Source organism: Macaca nemestrina, chromosome 12 (genome assembly GCF_043159975.1).
Source record: "Macaca nemestrina isolate mMacNem1 chromosome 12, mMacNem.hap1, whole genome shotgun sequence".
Taxonomy (NCBI): domain Eukaryota; kingdom Metazoa; phylum Chordata; class Mammalia; order Primates; family Cercopithecidae; genus Macaca; species Macaca nemestrina.
Genome location: NC_092136.1, coordinates 111433070 through 111457767, shown reverse-complemented (window position 1 = coordinate 111457767; position 24698 = coordinate 111433070). Strand labels below are relative to the sequence as shown.

Here is a 24698-nt window from a genome sequence, read left to right as displayed (position 1 = left end):
TGCTGGTGATTTAAATAATGGCTTTCAGACCTCCAATGTGTATATGATTGATGCTGGGCCGAGAAACTTTTCTCTGAATTTGAGGCCAAACACAATTGAAACGACGAGGTCCATCAACAAAAGGTAGAACTGTCATCATTATTAGTCATGTTATGTTGACGCTGCAGTAAGAAACACGCAAACAGAACAACTTGTAGTATCAGGGATGGGAGTACAAATAAACCTAGAAGCTGAGACTCAAATTTCATTTTTAGTTTCTTTAAAAAATCTTTTTGTTTAGAGACAGGATCTCATTCTGTTGCCCACGCAGGAGAGCAGTGGCGTGGTCCTAGCTCACTGCAGCCTCAACCTCCTGGGCTCAAGCAATCCCCCCACCTCGGCTTCCTGAGTAGCTGGGACTGCAGGTGCATCCCACCATGCTCTGCTAATTTTTAAATTTTTTGTAGAGTCAGAGTCTCACTATGTTGCCCAAGAAGGTCTTGAACTCCTGAACTCAAGCTATCCTCCAACCTTGGTCTCCCAGGGTTTTGGGATTACAGGTGTCAGCCACCGTGCCTGGCCTCATTTTTAGTTTTCAAAGTAGTTAGATATTTCCAAGTTTGGATGTCAGGAGAAAGACAAAAAGGTCCCCTGTGTCCACATGCAGAGGAAGGGCTGTAGACACAGACTAACACTCCATTTCCTGCTCTTTATTTGATTTTATTCTTTGGAAACAACAGATATGAGGATTGCTGATGCGCAGGCCAGCCTGTGCTACCATACGAGGGCTTTGAAAAGATTCTGGATTGTCTGTCTGTGTGATGATATGTGCTGCTGTATAGAGCAAGGAAAACAGAACTTAGAGGTGGTTTTCCAAGCTCCACAGCCCATCTTTATCATGGCCAGGTAAAGCACTGTCCCTTAAAAGTTAGATACAAGCAACCAAGTGACATTTATTGAGACTCTACTATGTGCCAGACCTGGGCAAGTTACCTTCTCATGAGGTCGAGCTGGATGACTGGCTGGGATAAAGGATACAGCCAAAACGTGGGGGTCCAACAGGAGGTCGTGGGGACCACATGCTCATCCACAGAACCTGATCTAAGCTTGTTCATAGACCTTCTGCGTATTTTCCTTATAGAAAATAAGAGAATTTTGCTCATCATTTCTTTTCCATTATTGTCAGTTTCAGTTTTTTACATGTCCTAATAACCATATATTTCATTTTCCACCCATCCAGACTCCTTGCTCCTCCCTATTTGGTCTGGGGAGAACTCATAAATGTCATTGGTCACAAATCCACTCTCCACGCTCACCAGAGTCACAAACCCACTTTCTGATGGGTTCACAGCCATGTTGTCATAGTCACAAGACACATCATCGGGAGTGGCTTCTCCCGAACACACTCGGAATGAAATATTCTTCAGGTCTGGCCGGGTCTCAGCTAAGTCAGCTTCGCTTTGTTTTCTTATGACATTGTAGACCTCTAGGTCCGGGCTGTTTCCTTGGTGAGGAGAGGGCCAGATGGTGTGCTGCTTCTTTGTGCTAGGGTCTGGTTGCTCCCGTTTTCTAGAGAGAAAGAAAACCAGGGCTGGGTGTTTCAGACCAGGTGATTGAGAATATCCTTGTGCTTCCTGTTGAGACCAGAGGAAGCAGCCCTGGGCGGTCACCCAGCTGCATGTCTCATCTATGTAACTTACAGGCCAGGGCTTCGGGGTGGGACGGAACCAAACAGGGAGATGTTATGTTCAAAGTGACTGTGTATCTGTCATTCACGGCTGCCCAAGTGTGGGCAGGGTTATTATCCTGGGGTCCCCAGAGTCCCTGGAGGGTCCAGGGATAGAACTGAATAGGAAAAAAAAAATACCACATTACAAACAACAAAACAAAACAAAACAAAAACAACAACTCAGCTGGGCACAGTGGCCCACGCCTGTAATCCTAATACTTTGGGAGACTGAGGCAGGCGGATCACTTGAGCCCAGGAGTTTGAGACCAGCCTGGGCAACATGGTAAAACCCTGTCCCTATAAAAGATATAAAAATTAACCAGCCATGGTGGCGCACACCTGTAGTCCCAGCTACTTGGGAGGCTGAGGTGGGAGGATAACCTGGGAGGTCAAGGCTGCAGTGAGGTGTGATGGTACCACTGTACTCCAGCTTGGGCAACAGAGTGAGACCCTGTCTCAAAAAACAAAACAAAAAACAAAACCAAAACAACAAAAAATACAACTCATCCATAAGTGAAATTTGGCACGTCCTTCCATTATGAGTGTAAGCAATAAAACAGAGCAGGATTAATAATATCTTTGATTTGATCATTACTAGAAGTTATAGATGTTTTCATATCACAGTTATAGATGCCTTGAAATATTTTACCCTCATCTCTACTTCAAAATTATAATAATTATACTCAGCACCAAATAAAGAAGCGTTAATAAAGGAGTACATGTATTACTAATCACATATTCATTTTTGGAAACATTTTGCTAAACTATATAACAGTATAATTGCTTCCTTTGCAACCCAATGTATTTTATTTTATGCATTTAAAATATTGCTCTGGGCCAGGTGTGGTGGCTCATGCCTGTAATCCTAGGGTTTAGGGCAGCTGAGGCGGGCAGATCACCTGAGGTCAGAAGTGCGAGACCAGCCTGGCCAACATGGTGAAACCCATCTCTACTACAAATACAAAATTAGCCAGGCGTGGTGGCATGCGCCTGTAATCGCGGCTACTCGGGAGGCTGAGTCACAAGAATCACTTGAACCAGGGAGGCAGAGGTTGCAGTGAGCCGAGACTGTGCCATTGCACTCCAGCCTGGGTGACAGAGCAAGACTCTGTCTCAAATATATATATATATAAAATAAATAAATAACATAAATAAATAAATAAAATAATAAATAAAACAAAATAAAATAAAATATTGCTCTGGAAGGAGTCCATAGGCTTCACCAGACTGCTGCAGGGCACAAAAAAGATTAAAAACCCTTGGGATAGACAGACACCCCAGCTTTAGAGTCACAATTCCCAAATCCTGGTAGTCAGGAAAGGAAATCAAGAACCAACTGCAGAGTAGGCAGCTGGAAAATATGCTTGTAATTTTTTGAGCTAAATTCTACTTTCAGATTCAAAGGAAAAAACTAATAAAATAATCCTAATAAGAGGTAACATTTTTAAGTGCTTAGTATATACCTATTCTGCAAGTATTAACTGCCTGAATCCTTATAGTAATCCTATAAGGAAGTTACAATTAACTGAAATAGATTTTTACATTGGAATCTTACTAATTCATCTCAAATTGGTCTTTAAAGGGAGTCAAATCTTAAATTGGGCCTTAGTTTCCCCATTGTAAAATGGGAATACTAGACATCTTCTCCGTACACCATGATGATGGAGAATAAAAAGGTAACTGAGAAGAGCTTTCAGTACTAAAAAAAAAAAAAAAAAAAAATGGTGGCACATGATCCTGACCATATGCAGAAATTGTTGATGCTACCTAGTGTAGCTATTTTATAGCACTCTATACTTGTGTATTGAATTAAAAGAAAAGTCAATTAAAAGGAATTTGGCTCTTTCATTTTGAATTAAGTGGTTTAGTTTCAGATGTGTACCAGAATGCTTTGCAATAGTCATTTTTCATATGGCTCACTATCCATTCCTTCACTCAGTCCACATACATTTTCAGAGTGAGGGCACACATGCATGAGAGCATTTTTGCTGGGTGATGTGTGAGTGCACAGGAGGTGAATAATGCAATTTCACCCTTCAAGTTGTTTTAAAATCTTCCACATACACACAGTAAAGCATGTAAGATCATTCTGTTAATCACAACTAAGCACAAATGCCTAGTATTTCTGAATGCCCTGGTCTGTCAGAGAAGCTGCTCTCCAATCTGCAATGGTGATACTCTTGGTGCTGCCATGGGTTTTAGTGAAGTAAACAGGGCAATATCCAAATCTCAAAGAGAGCAGAAGATGCAAAGGTTTGTACAATGAAGGTTTTACTTGCCTTCTTCTACAGCTCCAAACCCAACATACAACTGTGGAGACCACAAAGAGGAGGAGAAGGGGAATGCCAGGGATTAGGATGTAGGCAAGATTCAAGGCAGCTTCTGAAAAGAAAGAAAGCAAATGATCAGCACTGGCTGTTTTTTGTTTTGTTTTTCTGTGCTTCAAACCAGGCTTAAAAAATGCATAATCATCAAAAACCAGTTGTACCCCCAAATCTATTGAAATTAAGAAATTAAAAACCAAAACAAACAAAAAAGCCTAATAAACACAGAGTATTCCAAAGAGCTCATTCCTAGGTGATTGAGACACATCTAGCCAGTTAGCAAAGAGTCTTCTGGTTTTGATGAATGAGCATTTTCTACCTGTCCTAGTACCCTAAGTGATAATGAAAATCGGTTTAAATTTGTGGGTCTTCCAAATATCAGAAGGGCACTTTTGTTAATTAAGCTTTTTTTTTTTTTTTCCAGAGAAAAGAGAGTCCCTCTTTTCTTGTCTTCCCTTAGTAAAGCAGGGGCTGTTGGGGCAGTGTTGATGCCTTTGCCTCTAAGGACAGTCACCGAGTTCCCAAGATGGGATGGGAGAAAGAGGGAAAAAGAGGCGAGCCAGAAGTCTCAGTGTCATTACCAGGAAAGAGGTCACAGAAAGCAAGTAAATTACAGTGTAAAACCTTTCCAATATTTCTAAGACCAATTGGATTCAGTTGGGTCCATGAGCCATGACTGTGAAGAGCACTTAGAGGCCTGCTTTTCTGAACTAGAGTCTTTTAAGATTTAGAACCAAAGATGTTCCCCTCAAGTGGCTTTGGGAGGAAGCAAGGATTGGAGGCTAACCCTCTTCCTACTCCCACTGACCCAAGCTTCCTGACTATCCAGAGGCTGTTGGCTCTTTTTCTCTGTGAGACTGCAAACCTGACAACCACTAAAAACCCCAAACCCTCAAAACCCACTATAAATACCACCATAATAACAATGAGCAATAGAGATGCCACCCACCTTTGCAGAGCACTTTGTACCTTTCTCACATATCTGTCATATAATAAAGAATTTGATGGGCCTTTGTCCCTGGTTCCTGGGAGAGAGGCTCTAAATCCTTGGACTCTCCCAAGTAACAGGAGTGAATTTGTTATTCATGAGCCCCTAGAACCATAAGAGAGTTTATAAGGAGATGACTCAGGATGGGGGCTGGCCATGCCAGAAAGATCAACCATGTGATGATAGGGTTGGGGCTTTGAGCCTAGTGATATCAGTCTGACCTCTTTTGGAGACTGAGCTCCACCACATGACCAATGATAAAATCAATCATGCCTATGTAGTGAAACCCCAATAAAACCTCTGGACATGAAAGCTCTGTGGAGCTTCCTGGTTGGTGAATGCACTGATGTGCCAGGATGCTAACGCATCCTGATTCCATGGGGTCGGGGGTGACATGGAAACTCCTCCCAGATGTCCTGCTGTGTGTCTCTTCATTAGGCTGACCCTGATTTGTATCACATACAATCAATCTAGTCATAAGTATAGTATTTTCCTGAGTTCTGTAGGTTGTTCTAGTGAATTATCAAACCTAAGAGGTGGGGGTCATGGACACTCCTGGGTTTGTAGCCAGTTGGTCAGAAATGCAGGTGGCCTGGGGATCCCCAAACTCACAGTCGATGTCTGCAGTGAGGGCAGTCTTGTTATGAGCTGTGCTCATGAGCTGGAGTGTCTGCGCTAACTCTGGAATTTAGTTTCAGAACTGAACTGCGCTATTGCAACATCCTATTTCATTTTATGGACACAGTTGTGCTCTCAGGTAGGTAAGAAAAATATTATTACTTCTATGATGCAAATAATTAAACTGAAGCACAGAGAAGTAAAGTGGTTTTTAAAAGTTGCCCAGTGACAAAAACTCAGATGTCCTTATTGAATTTCAGGGTGAGAGTGAGTTTGAAATCCATTAGCACTCCAATGTATTATCCCATTTTCTTTTACCTTTTATGATTTAACCTTTTAAATGTTTTTGTCTATTTCGTCTCTTTGTTTTGCAGATGAATATTAATCATACATGTTATGCATCACAGCTTGGGTCTTTCTGCTCTTATTTCTCTACATTTTCTCTCTCAGTCCTCACTCCACCTTACCCCACATGACCTCTCAGTGGCTCCCAAAGCTCCGTCTTTATGCAAATTTTCCACCTGCTGTCTGATTTCCCCAGTCATCTTAGGATAGTTCCATTTGCATATTTCATTGATGAAACCTAGCATTTAGTTCAGCTTTTGCAAAGCCACACATGCCCTGTCTAGTGCTATTTTTAGGTAGCTATGGGAAAGAACAAAGTAGGGAATTCAACCTTGGGTAATTTGTGATCAAGGGAGCCTCATTATTCATCTTTCCTAGGAGAGTTTTGTACATACCTCTACTTTCTTTAAATGTTTTTTTGGCATCTTCCTCCTGTGTTTCTTCTAGAAGTACAGGTGTTGTCGGCTCTGTTTCCTCACCTGGAGAGAGACACATGGAGAAAGGCATGATAATTCTTTGAGGTCCTACCATGTTCAAATTGGGATGCAAAAAAGCGTAGCAATTTGGACAGCAGCATCTATAAACACAGAAAAGTAAAGGGTTGAATGTGTTGCCCTGGAGGTTTAAATTGTCTTTGTCTTTTTGGTGAGACCCTTGCTGTCAAGAATCCAGTATCAAAACAATCAACAAGCAGCTAACATCAAGGTACATAAAATACCAAGGTGTCAAGGGGAAGGGCCAAGGACTCACTTCTAGGGCCATAAACTATCAGTTTGGCTCATTTTTTTGGGTCTCTTTAAATTATTCCTTTCATATTGTCAATGATGACAAGTAACACCCCAAACAGAATTTTTAACTGTTGTTTTCAGCCGTGAGAGAAACAGACAACACTAAAAAATGACATGACTAAACTAGCTGTCATGGCTGGGTGTGGCGTGTACCTGTCCCAAATGCCTGAGCTAATACCAGTAGTTTTTCTGTTGAATAATCTGGTCCAAAGGACATAGGGCTTTAAACCTGTGAACAGGGGCCATGAAACAGTCCCAGTTAACCCAAATCTCAAGTGACAGGCTTACCTTCAGGTTCTCTAGAAGGAACTGCTGGTTTCTCTGTAGTAGAAAGAAACAAAAACAAAAATAATAAGTAAATTTTCATGGCATCTGAATGAAATCAGCCACAGCCTCATGGCATCTATTTATTTGCTGAATCAGTCCTCCGATAAACTTTATTTGTTGTTATCAGATATCAGGAACTGGGCTAGTAAATCCAAAGAACTGCTTTTGCACAAAGACTAACCTACCCCAGCTTTATTTCAGTGCTTTTTTTATTTTTTAAAAAAATATTTAAAAACCTTTAAATATGATCATTTCCAAATATACAAAAAAGGAGAAAGACTGGTATAATGTACCCTGTGTACTGTCATGCAGCTTCAACTCCTATCATTGTATAGCTCATTTAGTTTCAACCATAATCCCTACTCCTCTGCCCTGCACTTCTGGCCTGGATTATTTTAAAGCAGTCTAAGACATTTTATCAGTTCATAATGGGGATGTTTTAGAGGACAACAAACACTGATCTCCAGGTTGTGAAAGTGGTTTAGGGGCTGAGTAGACCACTGGCCAGCACCAAGGCAGAAGCTGGTGATCTAGAGCTCTGAGCTATTGCACATATTTCAAAGTGTCTCGAGAATATCAGGTTGTACAGACAATTGACATCAAATGTGTTTGCTTTTGACTGGGAGTGTGTCCGCCTGTTGTATTGGCAGTGAGTCTCTTATGCTAATTGGATGCTCTGGTGTTCGTAGGGACAGGGTCTTTAAGGGAAAGACCTTAAAAATCACAGTCCTAAGGCCAGGATGTCAAGCCCATTCTGAAGTTTCACTCAGAAAGGACACAAACTTTTAGTCATCTTCCTGTAAGTGTGTGTGTGTATAGGTGATGTAAATCCATTTATTTTTAAAAACCCACTTACACAATGCCTACTATATGAGAGAAACTGTTCTAAGTTGGTTTTTTTTTTTTTTTTTTTTTTTTGGTGACAGAGTCTTGCTCTGTCACCCAGGCTGGAGTGCACTGGCACAATCTTGGCTCAATGCAACCTCCGCCTCCCAGGTTCAAGTGATTCTCCTGCCTCAGCCTCCGAAGTACCTGGGATTACAGGCGTGTGCCACCATGCCTGGCTAATTTTGTACTTTTTTTTTTTTTTTAGTAGAGATGGGGTTTCACCATATTGGTCAGGCTGGTCTCAAACTCCTGACCTCAAGTGATCCTGCCTCAGCTTCCCAAAATGTTGGATTATAGGCATGAGCCACCGTGCCTGGCCTGTTCTAAGTGTTTTATAAAATCAAACTCAATTAATCCTGGTAACAGCCTTGTGAGGTGGCCTTATTATTTATTTATTTATTTATTTATTGAGACGGAGTCTCGCTCTGTCGCCCAGGCTGGAGTGCAGTGGCGCGATCTCTGCTCACTGCAAGCTCTGCCTCCTGGGTTTACGCCATTCTCCTGCCTCAGCCTCCTGAGTAGCTGGGACTACAGGCGCCCGCTACCATGCCCGCCTAATTTTTTGTATTTTTTAGTAGAGACGGTGTTTCACCGTGTTAGCCAGGATGGGAGGTGGCCTTATTATTATTCTGGTTTTGTACATGAGGAAACTGAGATTCAGGGAGATTAAGTAACTTGCCCAAATCTCACAGCTGATAAGTAGCTTTAAAGGGATTTCAACCAAATACATTCTAATGAAAATTAAAATAGTCGGGAGACATAATTGTGCTAGGTAGCAGAGATAAAACAGCAAATAAGAAAGAATCTCAGCCCTCTAAGGGGCTTATATTCTACAGGATGGCCATAAAATCTGGAAATACAGGAAAATATTAATGAACATTGATTTTGGGATGTTACACTGGAATGTGTAATAACATGATCTATTCAATGCATGATGTATTCATATTGTTGTCCCTTCATACTTCAATCCACGGTGCAAAGTTAAACACGGCACATCAATGCAGCATTCCCATCAATCCCTGCACCTGCATCTGCGTTGCCTCATAATTTGTTTCTGATATTCGCGGAATATGCCTGTGCCTTTAGCACACCCCAGAAGTAAGCAAGTGCTCAGCTATGGCTAGCATGCCACCTCCTCTGCATGATTGCATTCTCAAATCTAGCTTTATATATTACCATTCACCCAGCGCCTTGCCACTCTGGCATAATGGGATGATGTCCTCCCCTGCCGGAACCACAGGAGTGAGCTTCCCCAGCCCATCAAGTGGTGAAACAGGTAAGTTTCCAGACTTCATGCCAATCATTAGTGGAGAGGACAGCCTTATAAATAGGCAGTTAAAGTACTGTATGTGTGAGGTGCTACGATCCTTATAGGAGGGACACTAAACCTAGCTTTGAGGGGCTCTGGAAGGCTTTCCAAAGGAAGTTATTTTTTTTTAACTTCTTATTTCAAAATATTTTCAGATTTACAAAAATTTGCAAGAATGGTACAAAGAATTATCCCGTATTCTTCACCTTATCATTTTATCACATTTCATTTACTTAATTATTCTCCCTCTCTCTTATCTCTCCTCTTTCTCTCTGTTTTTGTATCACATACACATGTTTATGTGTGTGTGCATACATGCATATATATATATACACACACACACACATACATACACATACATAACTTTGTTCCTGCAAACAAGTTGCCAACATGGTGCCCCTTTACTCCTAAAGACTTTTGTCCATATTTACAAAGGGAAAGGGGCCTTTTCATATATAACCACAGTACAATGATCAAAACCAAGAAATTAACATTGATGTAATACTATTTTCAAATCTACTGATCTCATTCAGATTCTACCAATTTTCCTACTAATGCCATTTATAAGAAATCATCACATCATGGTCCAGGATCCAACCCAGGATCACCGGTTGCACTTAGCTGTTAGGAGAGAAGGTGTTGTCTAATCTGAAGCCAAAGGGTGAGAATGAGTTGGCTGAGAAAGGGGTGTTTCAAGCACAGGAAACAGCAATTAAGAGCTCGTGGGGAATTCCATTTGGTACAAAGGTGTTGGAATAGGACGGGGAGAGGAGTCAGAGTGGTGAGAATTGAGCTGGACAGGTCAGCAAGGGTCTGGTCGTGCTGATCTCTTCTGGCATGCTAAGGTGTGTAAACTATTCTGGGCATGCGTGGCCAAAAACAGACAGTGTCTTAGTTTTTCTTCATGTGCCCACCTCCCTCTGTTGGATCCATTCTCTGTCCTTCTCTGTGCCTTGGGAGGTTGAGGCCTATAAACTGTTTCAATGGGGCTTCCTTGTTCCCTTGTTCTTTGGTCTCTGATTGGACTTAGCCAATGAGAGGCAAAGGCAGAAGGTCAGAGGATAGGAGGAAAGAGAGGTCTCGGTATTTATTCCCCATGCCCCCATCCCACATCAGCATGGTTTGATAGTAGCTGCATTTCGTGGTAATAGCTCCTGTTGGGCAGGTCCTCTTTCAATCATCTGACATTTGCCACAATCTCTTTGCAGGGAGGAACATGCCACCATATGATGTCTGCAAAGTAATTATGAGAAGCTTTTCCTCGGTTCTGCTAAAATCACTCCCTTCTTTTACTCCTTCAGTCCTGGGAGTAACAGTTTCCCATTGTAGTTAGTCCCTGGATATTTTACCATCTCTTGCTCTTTGCCTACACCTCAGCAAATGTCCTTTTTATTACACTTTCCTCATTAAATCCTTTGTGTGTGCCATCTTTTTCCTGCCAGGACTTAGTGTAACTAATACAGGCAATAACAAAAGTAATGAAGAATATGATTTTTTTTAAAAAGTACCAAGTCCAAAAATAAAAGGATATTAAAGCAAATTTCAAAATCTCACATTTCAAAAACTGTTAAAGGAAGTGCAAAAATTTAAACCATGGAGCTATTAATAATACAATATAATTCACAAAAGTGATGAAAAGCCAGTTTGTAACAAGTGCCTTGCTTTCACTGCTTTATAAAGGTGACTTGGTAAGTCAGTCTAGGTCTTTGCAATCTCCCCACCTGAGACAACACTGTACGGTGGGGAGGGCCAGGTCACTGGAGAGAAGAATTCATCAGAGAGGATAAAGAGAGAGAAAAACATCTTTTAGCAGCAAAAATTGCCACCAAACCATAGTCCAGTTCAAACAATTTTAAAATGACGGGATTACTTAGTCCCAAACTAGATAGAATTAACAAGTCACTCTACTCCTATCAAGAAAGAATGCAGAATTAGGGCTAAACAGTTGGCTTTAGGGAGGTGAGAAACTTCAAAGGCAGATTAAGAATCAGTTCAAGTTCAAATATGTCAGTTGTAATGGAGAAGTCTGGGAGACCCAAGTACAGTGAAACTACAGGCTTGTAGCCAGTTTAAAACCCTAACAGATCTGGAAGCAAATGTAAGTTGAATTTGCAACTGAGAGTTGAGAGTTTAAATCTGCTCATCAAAGTACCTGCTCTCTCTGCCCAGTGAAAGTGCAGTTGGTGTACTTTCTCATTTACGTATGTATCATGCTTCCTTAAAGCCCCAGAAAATCATCTCACTGAGCTGTTAGAAGACTTGTAAGAGCAATAGCCAGCTTATTCTAAGCCCCTACAGCCAACCTCACATGTGGAAACAGTAATAATTTGTGGCTGTCCACTTAAAGGGCTTTTTTATTTCCTGATGTTCTTGTAAGACTTGCTTTATCACATATAAATTAAATCTTTCCATCATCCCTTCTTTTAACATCAGATAACCTTTCCTTTGCTAGGATTACTCCTCAGTGAGAATTGTCATTACATTGCCCTTTACAAGAATTCCTAAGGTTTTACGTTGCTGGCATTTGCAACAAGCTTTCTCAGAGACCACATGACACATTCTTGGTACTAGCAGCTGCTCATGAAATAAGGGAGGTTGAGAATTCAGCCGCATAGCTTGGGAGAGGATTCATTACCATCAGAATATTTGCAAATGAAATTGTTCTTCATGTTGCACCGGTCATCATTCCACTGGAACATGTAGGGGCCTCCGATGCCGGCGGGTGCCGATGGCTGATGGTACATGACCACACAGACCTCGCTGCCGCAGGACGGCTCATCCACATACCAGTTCCTGTAGGAAAAGGGATCAGCAGTGGAGCAACTGGAGAAGGATCCCCTGAGACTTCAAAGCCTTTGTTTTCCCATCAAGTCCCACTGAGCCATAAACATAAGATTCTGCCTCAGAACACGATACAGAGAGAGAGGGAGGAATTGAAGTACTGCCAGTAAGCAGAACCACACGCATTCTCCTATGGACATCACAATCAATCATCTGACATTTGCCACAATCTCTTTGCAGGGAGGAACATGCCACCATATGATGTCTGCAAAGTAATTATGAGAAAAAGCAGCTAGCAGGGCTAGTCTGGACGATCTTATTTCTTTCTTACTTTTTGCTAATTGGGTTTATTTGTCTTTTTTTAGATCTCAGATGCACTGAGAAGAGACATGGCTTATCTCCTCCAGAGCTTGCCCTGCTCGCATCTCTCCATGCTTTTCAACAGCCACCAACTGCCTTTTCAGCCCTGGGAAGTAGATAAGAAATTCAAGCACATGAGCAAGACATTCCAAAACACAGAGGCTGTCAAAACAGGTAAAGGGGTGGGGACAAAAGCAGGAGGACCATTTGGTCTTTTTCAGTTTTTAAGTTGTTTCCACTTGATAAGGCTGATGCCCCTCAGCCTCCACCTCCAGATGTCTTGTCTTTGTCTCCCTAGCCCCCCAGAGGGGTGCATTAGCAACCTTACACTACTATCCAGTGGCACCTGAAATTAAATGGTGCTGCCACCCAGTTGGATATGTGGGTGCCAGGGAATGTGCTTGGATCTTATGGAGCATTTACATCTGTGAGTACCCACCCCCTATGCTGACTCAGGGCTGGGCTTTGTAACCTGCCTGGTTAGTCGCCTGAGCTGTTTCCTTCTAGGGCTCAGATCTTGCCCTGATGCTCAGAGCAGGCAATGCTGCTCTGCTTAGCTCTTGTCAGAGCTCTCTCCAGAAAAGAGACAGCTAAGAGACAGCTCTCCCTATAGCACCACAGTAAGGCTCGGCTTGAGTCCTGTGTTGCTGTCTACTAAAAGGAAAATCCTTTGCTGCACTCACTGGATTGAATTTCCTGGAAAATAGCTTAGCTTATAATAAACACTCCTTGGATACTATGCCTGGACAGCTGGGGGGCACCTCATTAGTTATCTCCAGTCCAGATTCCAGCCTGTTGGGCCCCCTACCCTGACTTGCCTTGTTCCCCTCTCCACTGGCCTTATGGCTTTACATTATTTTGTCTTATAGGTTGAATATTATGTCTGGCATATAATTTCTGTACTTGAGCCAATTTTCAGACCCAGAACTTACTGATAGAGAGGCCAGGTTTCCAGTAAGAAGGACCTTGCAACACCATGGCAGGTGCACATGGTAATAACTTCCCGTTTTTCCCCTAAAGGGACCCATGGCTATTTCCTCCAGTAACCATACACTGGGGAAAAGAAGGAATATCCAAATATTACAAGGGCTGTTGGACACAGGCTGCAAGTTCACATTAATACTCAGACTTAAAGTGTCATCAAAGCTACCCATTAGAGTGGGAGCATACTGGGGACAGGTATTAAATAGAGGTCTGGCCCAGGATCAGCTCAGAGTGGCCCCCAAACAGTCATCATTCCCCAGTCCCCAAATATATGAATTGAATAGACGTATTTGTTAGTTGGTACAGTTCCACATTGGTTCCTTGGCCTATGATGGGCAGGATGAGCTGCGTTGTCTCTTGGTCTACTTACCTGTGGGGCAAGAGCTATCACGGTGGAGAATGTCAAGTGGGGAAGCCTTTGAAACTGCACTCCTCCCCACCCCTGCCATGATAATAAATCAACAACAACATCTTATCCAGGGAAAGATGGTAGGAAGTAGTGTCACCCTTAAAGACCCAGAGAATCTAAGAGTGGTGTTCCCCATCGTATCTCTAGTTAATTCACTAGTCTGACTCCTGAAAACACCAGGCAGATCCTGAAGGTGATTAATAGAGTAGCACAAACTCAACCAAGTGGAAGCCTGATTGTGGCTGCCTGTGCCATAGGTGGTGTCTTTGCTAAAGCAGGTTAACATGGCCTTGGGTACCTAGTATGCAGATCTGGTGAATATATTCTTTTCCTTCTGTATCAGAAAGATAATCTGAAACAGTTCGTTGGGATGGACAATAGTATATACTTATGGTCTTGACTCAAGGCTACATTAATTTTTCTCGTCCTCTGTCATAATATGGTGTAAAGAGATCTGGATTTCCTAGACATTTTGCAGAAAATCACACTGACCTACTATATTGCTGACATCATGCTAATTGGAACAGATGAGCAAGAAGTGGTTAGTACACTGGATGCCTTGGTAAGACTTATGTACTCCAGAGGGTTGGAGATAAATCTTATGAAGATTCAGGAGCCTACCACTTCAATAAAATGTGTGAGTGTCTAGTGATCTAGGGAATACCAGAACATCCCCTTCAAATTAAAGAACAAACTATTGCATCTTGCAGTAATTTGAAGAGAGAAGCATAGCACATGGTAGGTCTCTTGGGCTCTAGAGGCAGCATATTTCACACCTGGAAATACTGCTCTGGCCCATAAACCAGGTGACATGAAATACAGCCATTCTGAGTAGGATTCATAGCAGAAAAGAACTCTGAAGTAGATCTAGGCTGTGTGCAAGCAGATTTGCCACTTGGGCCGTGTGATGCAGCAGCTCCTATTATTAGAGATGTCAGTGGTGGGAAAAATAACGTCATATAAAGCTTGTGACAAGCCTCAATGAGAGAATCACAATGCAGACCCTTAGGATTTTGAAGCAAGACCATACCATCTGTAGCTGAAAATTACTCACCTTTTGAGAAACAGTTCCTGGCTGGCTACTAGGCAAGGAGCACCAGAGACCATGTAGTACAACCTGCCCATCATGAGCGAGGAACTGTCAGACACACCTAATCGGAGATTAGGCAGGCCTGGAATCAATCCATTGTAAGACGGAAGAGGTATATCCAGGACCAAAGAGCACTGCATGAGCAGGTAAAACAGACTTCCATGACATCTGCCACTGTTGGACCAGACCCTCTTCCTTAGCTCACACCTGCGACTGCATGGAGGAATCCCTTGTGACTAGCTGATACTGGCAGCCTGAGCCTGGTTCAAGGGTAGGTCAGCTAAGTATGGGAGTACAGAGTGAAATGGACAGCAGCTGCACTGCAGTCCCACTGAGGTGGCCTTGAAAGACACCAGTAAGGGAACATCTTCCCAATGGCCAGAGCTTTAGTTGGTACATCTAGTTAACCACTTTGTAAGGAAAGGGAAAGTATTGGAGATTAGAATATATAAGAACTAGGGGTAAGGTAAATAGCATGCCCAGCTGATCAAGAGTCTAAATGGAAATAGACTGGAAGATTGGGGACTAGGAAGTTTTGGATAGAGGGATGTGACTATACACAGAGGAGTGAACATAAAATATGCAACTCTTTCCATCAGATATTAAAGACCACCAGGGTACATCTACTATAGAAGAGGCACTGAACAACAAGGGAGACAAAATAACTCAGCTAGGTAATGCCAGCCAGCCTGTTATTAGCCACCCCAGTGCTAGTACAATAGATACTAATAGGTAGTGGGAGAGATGAAGTCTATAGATGGGCTCAACGGATTGGCTCTCATTCACTAGGGCTAATCTAGCTATTGCTACTGCCGAATGTTCAACTTCCAGCAACAGAAACCAATGCTAAGTGTCTGACACAGCACCAACACTTGAGGACACCAACGTGGCACTTGCGGCAAGTTGACTACATGGGGACTTCCAAAAGGGGCAATAATTCACGTGCCTTTTATACAGTCCTATGTTCCCAAGAATAAGAATACATGGGTTTGGGAGCCGAGGGGTGGAAGCAGGAGTAGCCTCGCTTTAGCATCACTGGCAGTGACCCACTTAGGAATCTGTGCTTCTTGTCTCTGCAACACTGGAATCCGGAAGCTTAGAGGTCCTGGTTCCCACAGGGGACTGTCAGAAGATACAAGAATCTTATTAAACTATGAGTTATCACTGTCATTTGGACACTCTGGGATCCTTGTGTCCAGGGACCAGCAGGGAAAAAGAGAAGACATTATTTTGGCAGGAGGTAAGTGACCCTAACCATCAGGAGGAGATAGGCCTGCTGTTATGTATTATGGGCAAGAAGTTATCTATTTGGGTACCTCTTGGAATTCGCTTGCCCAATTTTGATGGTCAGTGGAAAAGTGCACAAACTCCAGCATGATAAGGGCAAGGTGACTAGTGCCTCAGATTCTTCAGACATGAGGATGTGGATCATGCCACAAGGTCAACCGTTGAGACCAGCAGAGGGAAAGGGAATCTGGACTGGCTACTAGAGGAAGGAGGTCAGTAAGTACCATCTGTGGCCCTGGGACCAGCTGCAGTGATGGGAAGTGTAGTTCATCCTACTAACCCTCCTTTCTAAAGTTTCTCCCAGGAAGACAGGCTCATGAGAATCCTGGAGGAGCTACTCCCAGAACTTATAAGAAGATGTGCACCTGATCAGTCTAATGGGTGGACTAAGATAGATGCTGATGTGCTGCCTTAAATGTAATGGTAAATACACACACACACACACACACACACACTCACATATTTAGTTGTTAAATTTTTGGGGGAGTACATAGTAGGTATATATTAAAGAATATATTTTAAAATCTTCCTTCTTTTGATGAGTTTAGACTTTTCCCCTATGATTGTTCACCATTAGATTTTTTATTTTATAAACTGCCTGCTCAGGTATTTTGTCTCTTTATATTTTGGGGTCTTAGTATTTTATTGACATAAACTCTTTATCATAAAAAGATATTAACTCTTTGTTGGATTTGTGACACGCATTCTCCTAGTCTCATGTCTGTCTCTTAATTTTGATATTTTTTAAATGTTTGTCTATGTCACTGCATTTCTCGCATTTCTCAGGGAGGGATGATGGCAATGTCATGCTGCCAGGATGGGGGGATGAGTGAGTGTTGATGCCGTGGGTTTAGCAGGGCCCTATACACTGCAGGGTTCCTGAGGTCTTGGCCAATCCACAGAGTTAGATCTTGGCTCTGATTTCTTGCCAATTATTACAATTACCTGTGGACCGGAGTCCTATCCTGAGTCATAGCACTATGGATCTTCAGTCTCTCAATGAGGTTCTGGTCCAAAAGGCCAGAGAGCCAGAACAACTGGCTTCAAGCATTGTATGCTGTTGAAACAAGGCTGCTGGGCTGCAGTCACCTGAACAGAGCTCCTTGGACATCGGCTGGACCTAAATCAAGGCTGAGTTCACCAACCGCACTGCTTAGGTCAGCAGCTATTCTGGTGCTACTTCTCCTTCAGAGAGCTGCCTGGCTGGTCTTCTCTTCCCCACTGATCCGACACTGTGGATCCAGCCTGCCTCTTTTTTGAGTTATGACAAGTGAGTCAGCTGCTGTGGGTTCCACACACTTACCTAAATTGTGATATGCTGCCATCAGTCCAAGCATAAAGGTCCTCGCAGGCTGTGCTATTGCTTTGTTTCTCCTCATGCCTCCTGAGCCCAATCCAGAAGTCACCATCAGATGGCAAGAGGTTTTCAATGAACTTTTCTATTAGGTTCTGTTCATCTTCAGACTCGATGCTGACTAGCTGGCCTCCATCCCTCCTGCAGGCTTCTTTGGCTTCCTCAAAGTTCAGTCTTCGAGAAGTATCATGGAAGTAAATGACTTTATAACAAGGCCTCTGTGTCCCTCCCCGGCAGACTGGCTGCCCTAGAGAAAAAAAAAAAGCCAACCTATTTCAGCGTCTCAAAAAGTATACTGGGGCAGGGATGTGTGGAGGCATCTGAAGGAAGGTATCCCTGGGTAGGAATTTTGGTTACTCATCAGTAGACTGTTATCATGTCAGCTGGGGTTCTCAGAGCAAATTAATACTCCTTCCAGCATGGAGATGTAGTGATTTAAACTCTGATGCCTATATTGTGTAGGGACTCGTGTTTGTTTGTTCCATTACAGAATATTAAAAAGCAAATGTTTTATTTTGACTATCCTTTAGAAGAGAAGTAGATGAAGATTTATGGTTTCACTGAAAGGCACACAAATAACACTTTCATTAGGGAGTCTCAGGGGATAATGTGGCTTAAAGACGGTGTCTGGTGGTTCTTTAAGGTAAGAGAGGCCCTGAAGTCAGGCTGGGCTCCTCTATTCTGGAACCCTCTGCCTGTGCAGCAGGACTGAGAATCTGCCCAGTCTCTGGTGTAAGCAGAAGCTAAGAGCATCAGATCCATGGGGTTTTCTGCTACTGACAGTCAGCCCCCTAACCTAAAGGCAACAGTTAAGGTTTACTGAACTCTTACTATGTGCCATAAACTGTGGTAAGGGCTTAACATTTACTTACATACTTTATCTCATGTAACCCTCATAATAGTCCCGTGATGCAGATACTGTTTATGGCTCATTTTACAAATGAGAAAACTGGGGCTCAGAGAAGTTAAGTAATTCGGCCAAGATCACACAGTGATCAGCAGCATCACCGGAGTTAGAGCCCAGATCTAATTACAAAATCATGCTGGTACCAGTGAACTAAAACGCTAGCTCCCCGCTGCACTCCAAGCTCGTGTTTTACTGGGAGCCCATGTAATGTATCTTATCAGACTGTCCCCCGACGGGCTGAAGATCATCTCAGACAAACAGATGGGATTTTACGAGGAGTCAGTAAATCGCTCACAGTACACACTGCTCTAGCTTGTGTCTGTGTGACTGAAGCCTTGCTGTAACGGAGACACTAGCCTCATCACTCCTTTTATTCAATCACCATTTATTGAGTGTACACTCTGTGCCTGGCACTGTGCGAGGTGCTGGGAATACAGGAACAAAAGCTACTTCCTAGCTCACAGGAGCACACAGCATATGTTTCCGGATTCACATGTTCAAAGTGAAAACCACGTATCAACGCGGGGAGTAGTCACCCTGCAAAGAGAAAGCCAAACTGGGCTGTGGGTGCAAACTGCTGCCACAGTGCCTGGGGTAAAAGATTTTGGTTTGGGAACCTCCTCCCAGAACTTCTGGCATGTTCTCATTTTCCCAACTTGTTTTGCAGCTGCGTAGGGAGCCAGAGAGCATTCATTATTCCCAACACTGGCCAGCATATAGGGCAAGGGGTCACAGACACATAACTCTATTATTAGTGCTAAATGAGAAAGAGCACATACAGATTATCCAGGAAGCTCCAGTGAGTCTTCATTTGCTATTTCTTCTCTCATCGCTTTCATAAAGGAATTCTCAATGAGCAACAAGTTATAAGAGTCCCACATCTTCTCCCTTTTCCTGTCATTATTTGGCTATTGCTGATAATAGAGAAACTCTAACTAGTCTGGTCCAGCAGCACATTAGGAGGGCTCAAAAGTCAGACCTGCTTACAAGAAGGCATTCAGAGAGGCTGAGGCAGGGATGCCCCGGGGAAGGAGGCTGGGCCAGTCACGCTTTTGCGATTCCTCAAAGCTGGCTGCAAATTGGGCAGCAGAGGGGGGGCAAATGAACCCCCAAGAACTTATCCAACCTGGCCACCGGCATAACATAAGCTGGAGTTGAATTTCCTGACAACCCCCACTTTCCACGTTGGCTTGTCAAGGGAAACAGAACACCTTAAGCGAGTTTCTGTATGGTCCAGCCTGGCCACACATCCCAAGTCTGCGGGTGACTGCCAGAGACAGTCAGACCTGGAAGGAGGCCCGCTGGCCTGTCTGGTTCTCCTGCCTTCAGGAAGTGTCCTCCTCTTCTCATTTGCAGGAAGGGGAAGGGTGGGAGGGCCTTCTGTTCTCCGCGACCAAGAACCGAGCCCACGCAGCCCTAACTCAAGCAGCTCAATTCAGCTTCCCACCTCTTTTGCCGCCCCGCGCCCCGCCCCCATCCTGAAACCAACTTTACATTCTTTAAATTAGTTTCGCAAGCCGGGATGCCGGAGTGGAGAAGGTTTCCAGTCTCCTCTGTCCCATTTGGTCAAGCTGTTGGCACCCGCAAAGGGGATCTGAGAAAAGGGCACGGATGTTCTCCCCCCGACATGCAGAACAACTGAAAGAGGCCAGAAGCCAGAGCACCGTACCTCCTCTGAGGTCCAAATCCGAGGCTGCAGTGACACAACAGGAGGAAGGAAGCAGAGAGTCATTCCCCGGAGTCAGGCGGGGCTCGTCCCACACTAACTGGAGTTCTTTCCCGATCTCTAAGCGCTCTCATTCCAGGCGCTGGACCCAGCCATGCAACCCTCCAGAAAAGACGAGGAGTAACAGGCAGGATTCCCACGGCACCGCGGATCCAGCATCCCTACCCCGCAGTCTCTGCAGTCGCCTCACCGAGCGGGCGGTAGGCGGGGGCCAGCTGGCAAGCCTGACCCGCGGGGGTGGTCCCAAGGACTGACTCGATGTGTGTAAAGGAGTTGGCCGAAGGGGCACCCACTGGGGCAGGTTTGTCCACTGCCCCACCTCTCCTAAATCCTCCAACCCACCCCCATAACTCTGGACTGGCAACGGGCTTCGAGCGTTCCAGGACGCGCAGGGAACTGCACGGCTGCGGGAACTGGCGCGGGTCTCAGACGCCGTGCGACTGCTCCCTGGAAGCAGGAGACTCCGAAGGGCTGCGTCTGGGAGTGGGGCATGGAACGGCCCCCTAGTCCCATGCGTGGCGGCCCAGAAGAGGGTCAGCAGCTGGGGTGCAGTGAGTACCTCTGCCGAGCCCACCCCAGCACCAGCCTCCGCCCCAGCGCGCGCACTCACCGCTTAGCAGGCGACCCGTCGCGGCCCGCAGCCCCACCAGCAGCACGGCCAGCACCACGGCCTGCAGCGCGGTTCCCGGCCTCATGGCCCGACTCAGGTGCGCCTTCCGACACCCGGGAGCTACGGCGGTGGAGCGGGCTGGCGGGCGGCGGCGTGCGCGACCACTGCAACCGCGGCAGCAGCATCTCCTGGGGACCGACGGACCGCACGGGAGGAGGGGGGGAGGGCGCGGAGACAGTTGGTCGCCCCTCCGCCCACTGGGACGTCACTGCGGGGAGGGCAGCCCCGCTGGCCGGCCCGCCCCCGACAACCTCCTCCAGCGAGGATGGCGCCAGACACTCGGCCAGCCAGAGGAGAGCGCGTCGCAGAGGGGGGCCAGCTCCCCGCCCCACTCCGAGCTTCCCTGGGAGATCCCGCGTTTGCCCGAGACGCTGGGCGGAGGAATACTGCAGTCGGGCCCCTCTGCAATCTGCTGACGAGCACAGTGTGCCTAAAACTAGCACATCTCACCCCTCTCCGCCGGACCTTAGCCAAGTTCGCCAGCTGTGCGGGTGCAGCCGGAGGGAGAGGCGAGGCGTGGATTCCTACCTGGGGCTCAGCAGGCCGCAGTCCCGGCACGAAGGGCGACATCTGAGCAAGGAAAGGTCGATGCAGAGAACAAACACTCACGCAGGCAGTGTGCCCACCGGCCAGGAAAGTTACGGGACACCGCGCCGATGGCGTCCAAAGAACGTGGCTGAGTTGGAGACTTCCCGGCTGAAAGGAGAGCGGCTTCTACCAGAAGCCAAAAGATGTCCCAGATCCCAGAAAGGAAATGATTCTGTTTTTTTTTTTTTTTTTTTTTTTTTTGTAGGGAACGGGTTGGGAGGTGGGGGTCATAGTTAGGGAGTTCAGCTTTGGCCCCTTGCCCCCCAGGAAAGAATAAAACTACAATCTCAGGAAAAGCTTTCCTAACCTAGCCCTCAATGTGTGCTTCCTCTTGTAAACTCCCAAAGTAGGTGTGTTTCACTTCGGTTTCGTAAACGTAATGCTTTTAAATATAGTCAAGGCCGGGCGCGGTGGCTCAACCCTGTAATCCCAGCACTTTGGGAGGCCGAGACGGGAGGATCACGAGGTCAGGAGATAGAGACCATCCTGGCGAACACGGTGAAACCCCGTCTCTACTAAAAAATACAAAAAACTAGCCGGGCGAGGTGGCGGGCGCCTGTAGTCCCAGCTACTCGGGAGGCTGAGGCAGGAGAATGGCGTAAACCCGGGAGGCGGAGCTTGCAGTGAGCTGAGATCCGGCCACTGCAATCCAGCCTGGGCGACAGAGCGAGACTCCGTCTCAAAAAAAAAAAAAAAAAAAAAAAAAAAAAAATATATATATATATATATATATATATATATATATATATATATATATATATAGTCAAGTAATAGAGTGAGCCGTCTGTCCAAAGATGAAGGCACTCAGTAGCACACGGTGAATCTGACTTTCTGCCTTGTCTGCCACACTATGCTGCTGTGAAGCATAGCAGAAGCCCCATCTGGGCCGTGACCTCTGGATTTTGGTTCCAGCTTGCTGTTTCTTAGGTACTCTTTCTGCTTTTCAAACAGCCAAGAAAGCAGTGATGCTTCTAAGGCCTCTAGCCACTGCAGTTCTAGACAAACCACCTGAATACAGGCTGGCGGTGAGAGGGGAGTGGGATAAATTTCAGTATCAGCTGAGAATATGGGGGAGCTCTGCTGTGGCTCGTTAACAGCTATTGTGGCAGGATGAGGCCTGACCTTTATGGCAAGATCATTTATAGTCCTTCCTTATGTCCCAGTTAGAATATGTCAATGTCACATCCAACACACATTCTTCTTAGAAATTCTTGGTTATCAAAACAACCAGAGAGAACTGTTATAGTGAAAAGAAGCACTTGAGTTGGCATTTGAGGTTCTGTTTCAGATCCTGCTCTTCTTCATTTAATGTCTCTGTGGCCTTTGGCGAGTCCCTTTGCCTAAGTTTCACTTAACTGTTGGTAACATTAACAGTTGTCTTAAGAGTTTTGTGAGTGTTTGATAAGGCAAATATATATGTAAATGTTCAGATATCTAGGCACTTAATGTCAATTGTAAAGGATTTATTTCTAATATTATAACATCTGCTTCAACTTTAAAAGCTGTTACTTGGGTCCACATAATTAAATCATGTCCCGACTTCTTGCTTTGATACTCTGGACCTTGGTTTCAGATGGACTTTGTTAGGGTATACAGTCAACCAAACCTGGTAGATTACAATAATGCCCCAATTCTCCACACCTCCCTGTACCCATATCCTTTACCGTATGACTTTGTAGTTTCTCTTACTAAAGAGGCAGAGTTATATTTCCCCACACCTTGACTTTGTGTTCAATCGTGTGATTGACTTGTTTGGCTAACAGAATCAATCAGTTCTGAGCTTAGACCAGAAAAGGCCTCATATTTCTTTTTCTTCTCTGCCACTCTCTGAGAGGAACATACCTTAGATATCCCACTGGTCTATGTGTATCTCTAAGAGGATGACAAATGGAGCAGAGCTACCTCAGGCAACTGACAAACTTGCAGTAAGAGGCAGAGCTGCTCTAGGTGCTGTAGCTTGAAGCAGAGCTGTCTGGCTAAGCCTAGATCAGCCAAACTAGATCACACAAACTGCAGATGTGTGAGCAATAATAAATGTTGTTTTAGACCCCTTTGTTATGCAGCATTGTTGCAGCAATAGCTAACCATTACACTTGGCAATGTAGGGAGTTATCACCAGGGGAAGGCTGGTTGCCAAGAAAGTTCACAAAGTAGAATTTTTCTTGGTAAAATTACCTTGGTCCAGGGTCCAATTCCTAGTTTAACGTGCTCAAACCCAATCTAAGAGACTAATATATTTACACATTGAGAAATAGAATTGTCAGGTAAACTAATGTTTGCATTGGCCTGTTGAACACGTACTCTCCCTCTGGGCAAAAAAGATTTATCAGCATGGAATCAGAATAAAAAGAATTAGTTATATGATTTACTAGTTTAGGCTTTGATAGCCTGCTGTGTCCATCTTCACAACAAAGACCTATCTGTCGGGCAGACAAATACATCAACCAGACAGGGTACCCTTTATTCTTGCTGGTACTGGGAAGAGGCTGCCAATTTAAAACTTTAAAAATTTTCATTTCCCAGGCCTGACTTCCTTTTGTTCCAAACATTTTTCTTCAAATAGTGTTGTGCCAGAACCTTGTCACTGTCCCCTAATATCCATTCTCCACTTCTTTTGGCGATAGAATCCCTGAATTTTAATTAGACAGAAGCCCCCTCCCCATTTTCTAAAGACTATTTCCAGCCTTCCTCACAGCCTGATGTGTCTTTGTGATTAAGCTCTGACCAATGGGTCACCCAGTCTTTGGTTGGCACAGTGGATGGGGGCTGCGTCTTATGAAAGCTGTGTCCAAGAGTTCCAAGTGGAGGCCAGTAGTGATGGGAATGGTGGCCTTAAATAGAGCTGCAAACTCTGGGTAGCCCTCTTACCCTAAATATATGTGCTTACCCAAGAGTCAGACTCCTGAGATTTCATCATTGGTAACTTATTTCCTTGGATTACCCATTGTTCCTTTTATTCAGCCTTCTTTTAAAATGCAAATATTCCTGGGTGGATAATAAACATATTGCTACTAAAGCTTTACTATAAACACTTTCCAGTTCTTTCTTTCTGACAGAAGGGGGCCTGGATTATGCTAAGATCTCTTGAAGGAGGGATGGGGAAGAGCATCTAACCCTGAGTAGGACTGCCATTTGGACAATGCAGAAGGGACAAATCCTTAATCTTTTCTTTTCCATTACATAGCAAAGGGAATGAAAGTGAGGGAGATTGGCACTAGGTTTATGTATGTGTGTAAAACGTAGGCAC

General features: G+C 44.6%; 2 protein-coding genes across 8 annotated transcripts in view; one reads left to right on the top strand and one right to left on the bottom strand.

Moving 5' to 3' along the window:
- Positions 1-24698, top strand: part of LOC105493625 (BTG anti-proliferation factor 4) — a 113195-nt gene that overhangs the window by 42067 nt on the left and 46430 nt on the right. For all 4 annotated transcript variants that reach the window (XM_071075964.1, XM_071075961.1, XM_011761433.2 and 1 more), the window contains one exon: positions 12442-12610. The gene's annotated coding sequence lies outside the window, so the exon portion shown is untranslated. The remainder of the gene's footprint in view (positions 1-12441; positions 12611-24698) is intronic.
- LOC105493630 (layilin) lies at positions 675-21012 on the bottom strand. Of its 4 annotated transcripts, XM_011761440.3 has the most exons (8): positions 20804-21012; positions 20137-20160; positions 17510-17807; positions 11931-12088; positions 7060-7092; positions 6379-6462; positions 3988-4090; positions 675-1548 (listed from the first exon to the last, which is right to left on the bottom strand). In XM_011761440.3, exons 1-8 carry the CDS (start codon positions 20886-20888, stop codon positions 1185-1187), a joined length of 1149 nt encoding a protein of 382 aa, XP_011759742.1. In that variant the 5' UTR covers positions 20889-21012; the 3' UTR covers positions 675-1184. The 4 variants fall into 4 exon arrangements, with proteins under 4 accessions (XP_011759742.1, XP_011759743.1, XP_024652299.1 ...); XM_011761441.3 differs by lacking the exon at positions 20137-20160; XM_024796531.2 differs by lacking the exons at positions 17510-17807; positions 20804-21012 and having other exon boundaries at positions 20137-20753.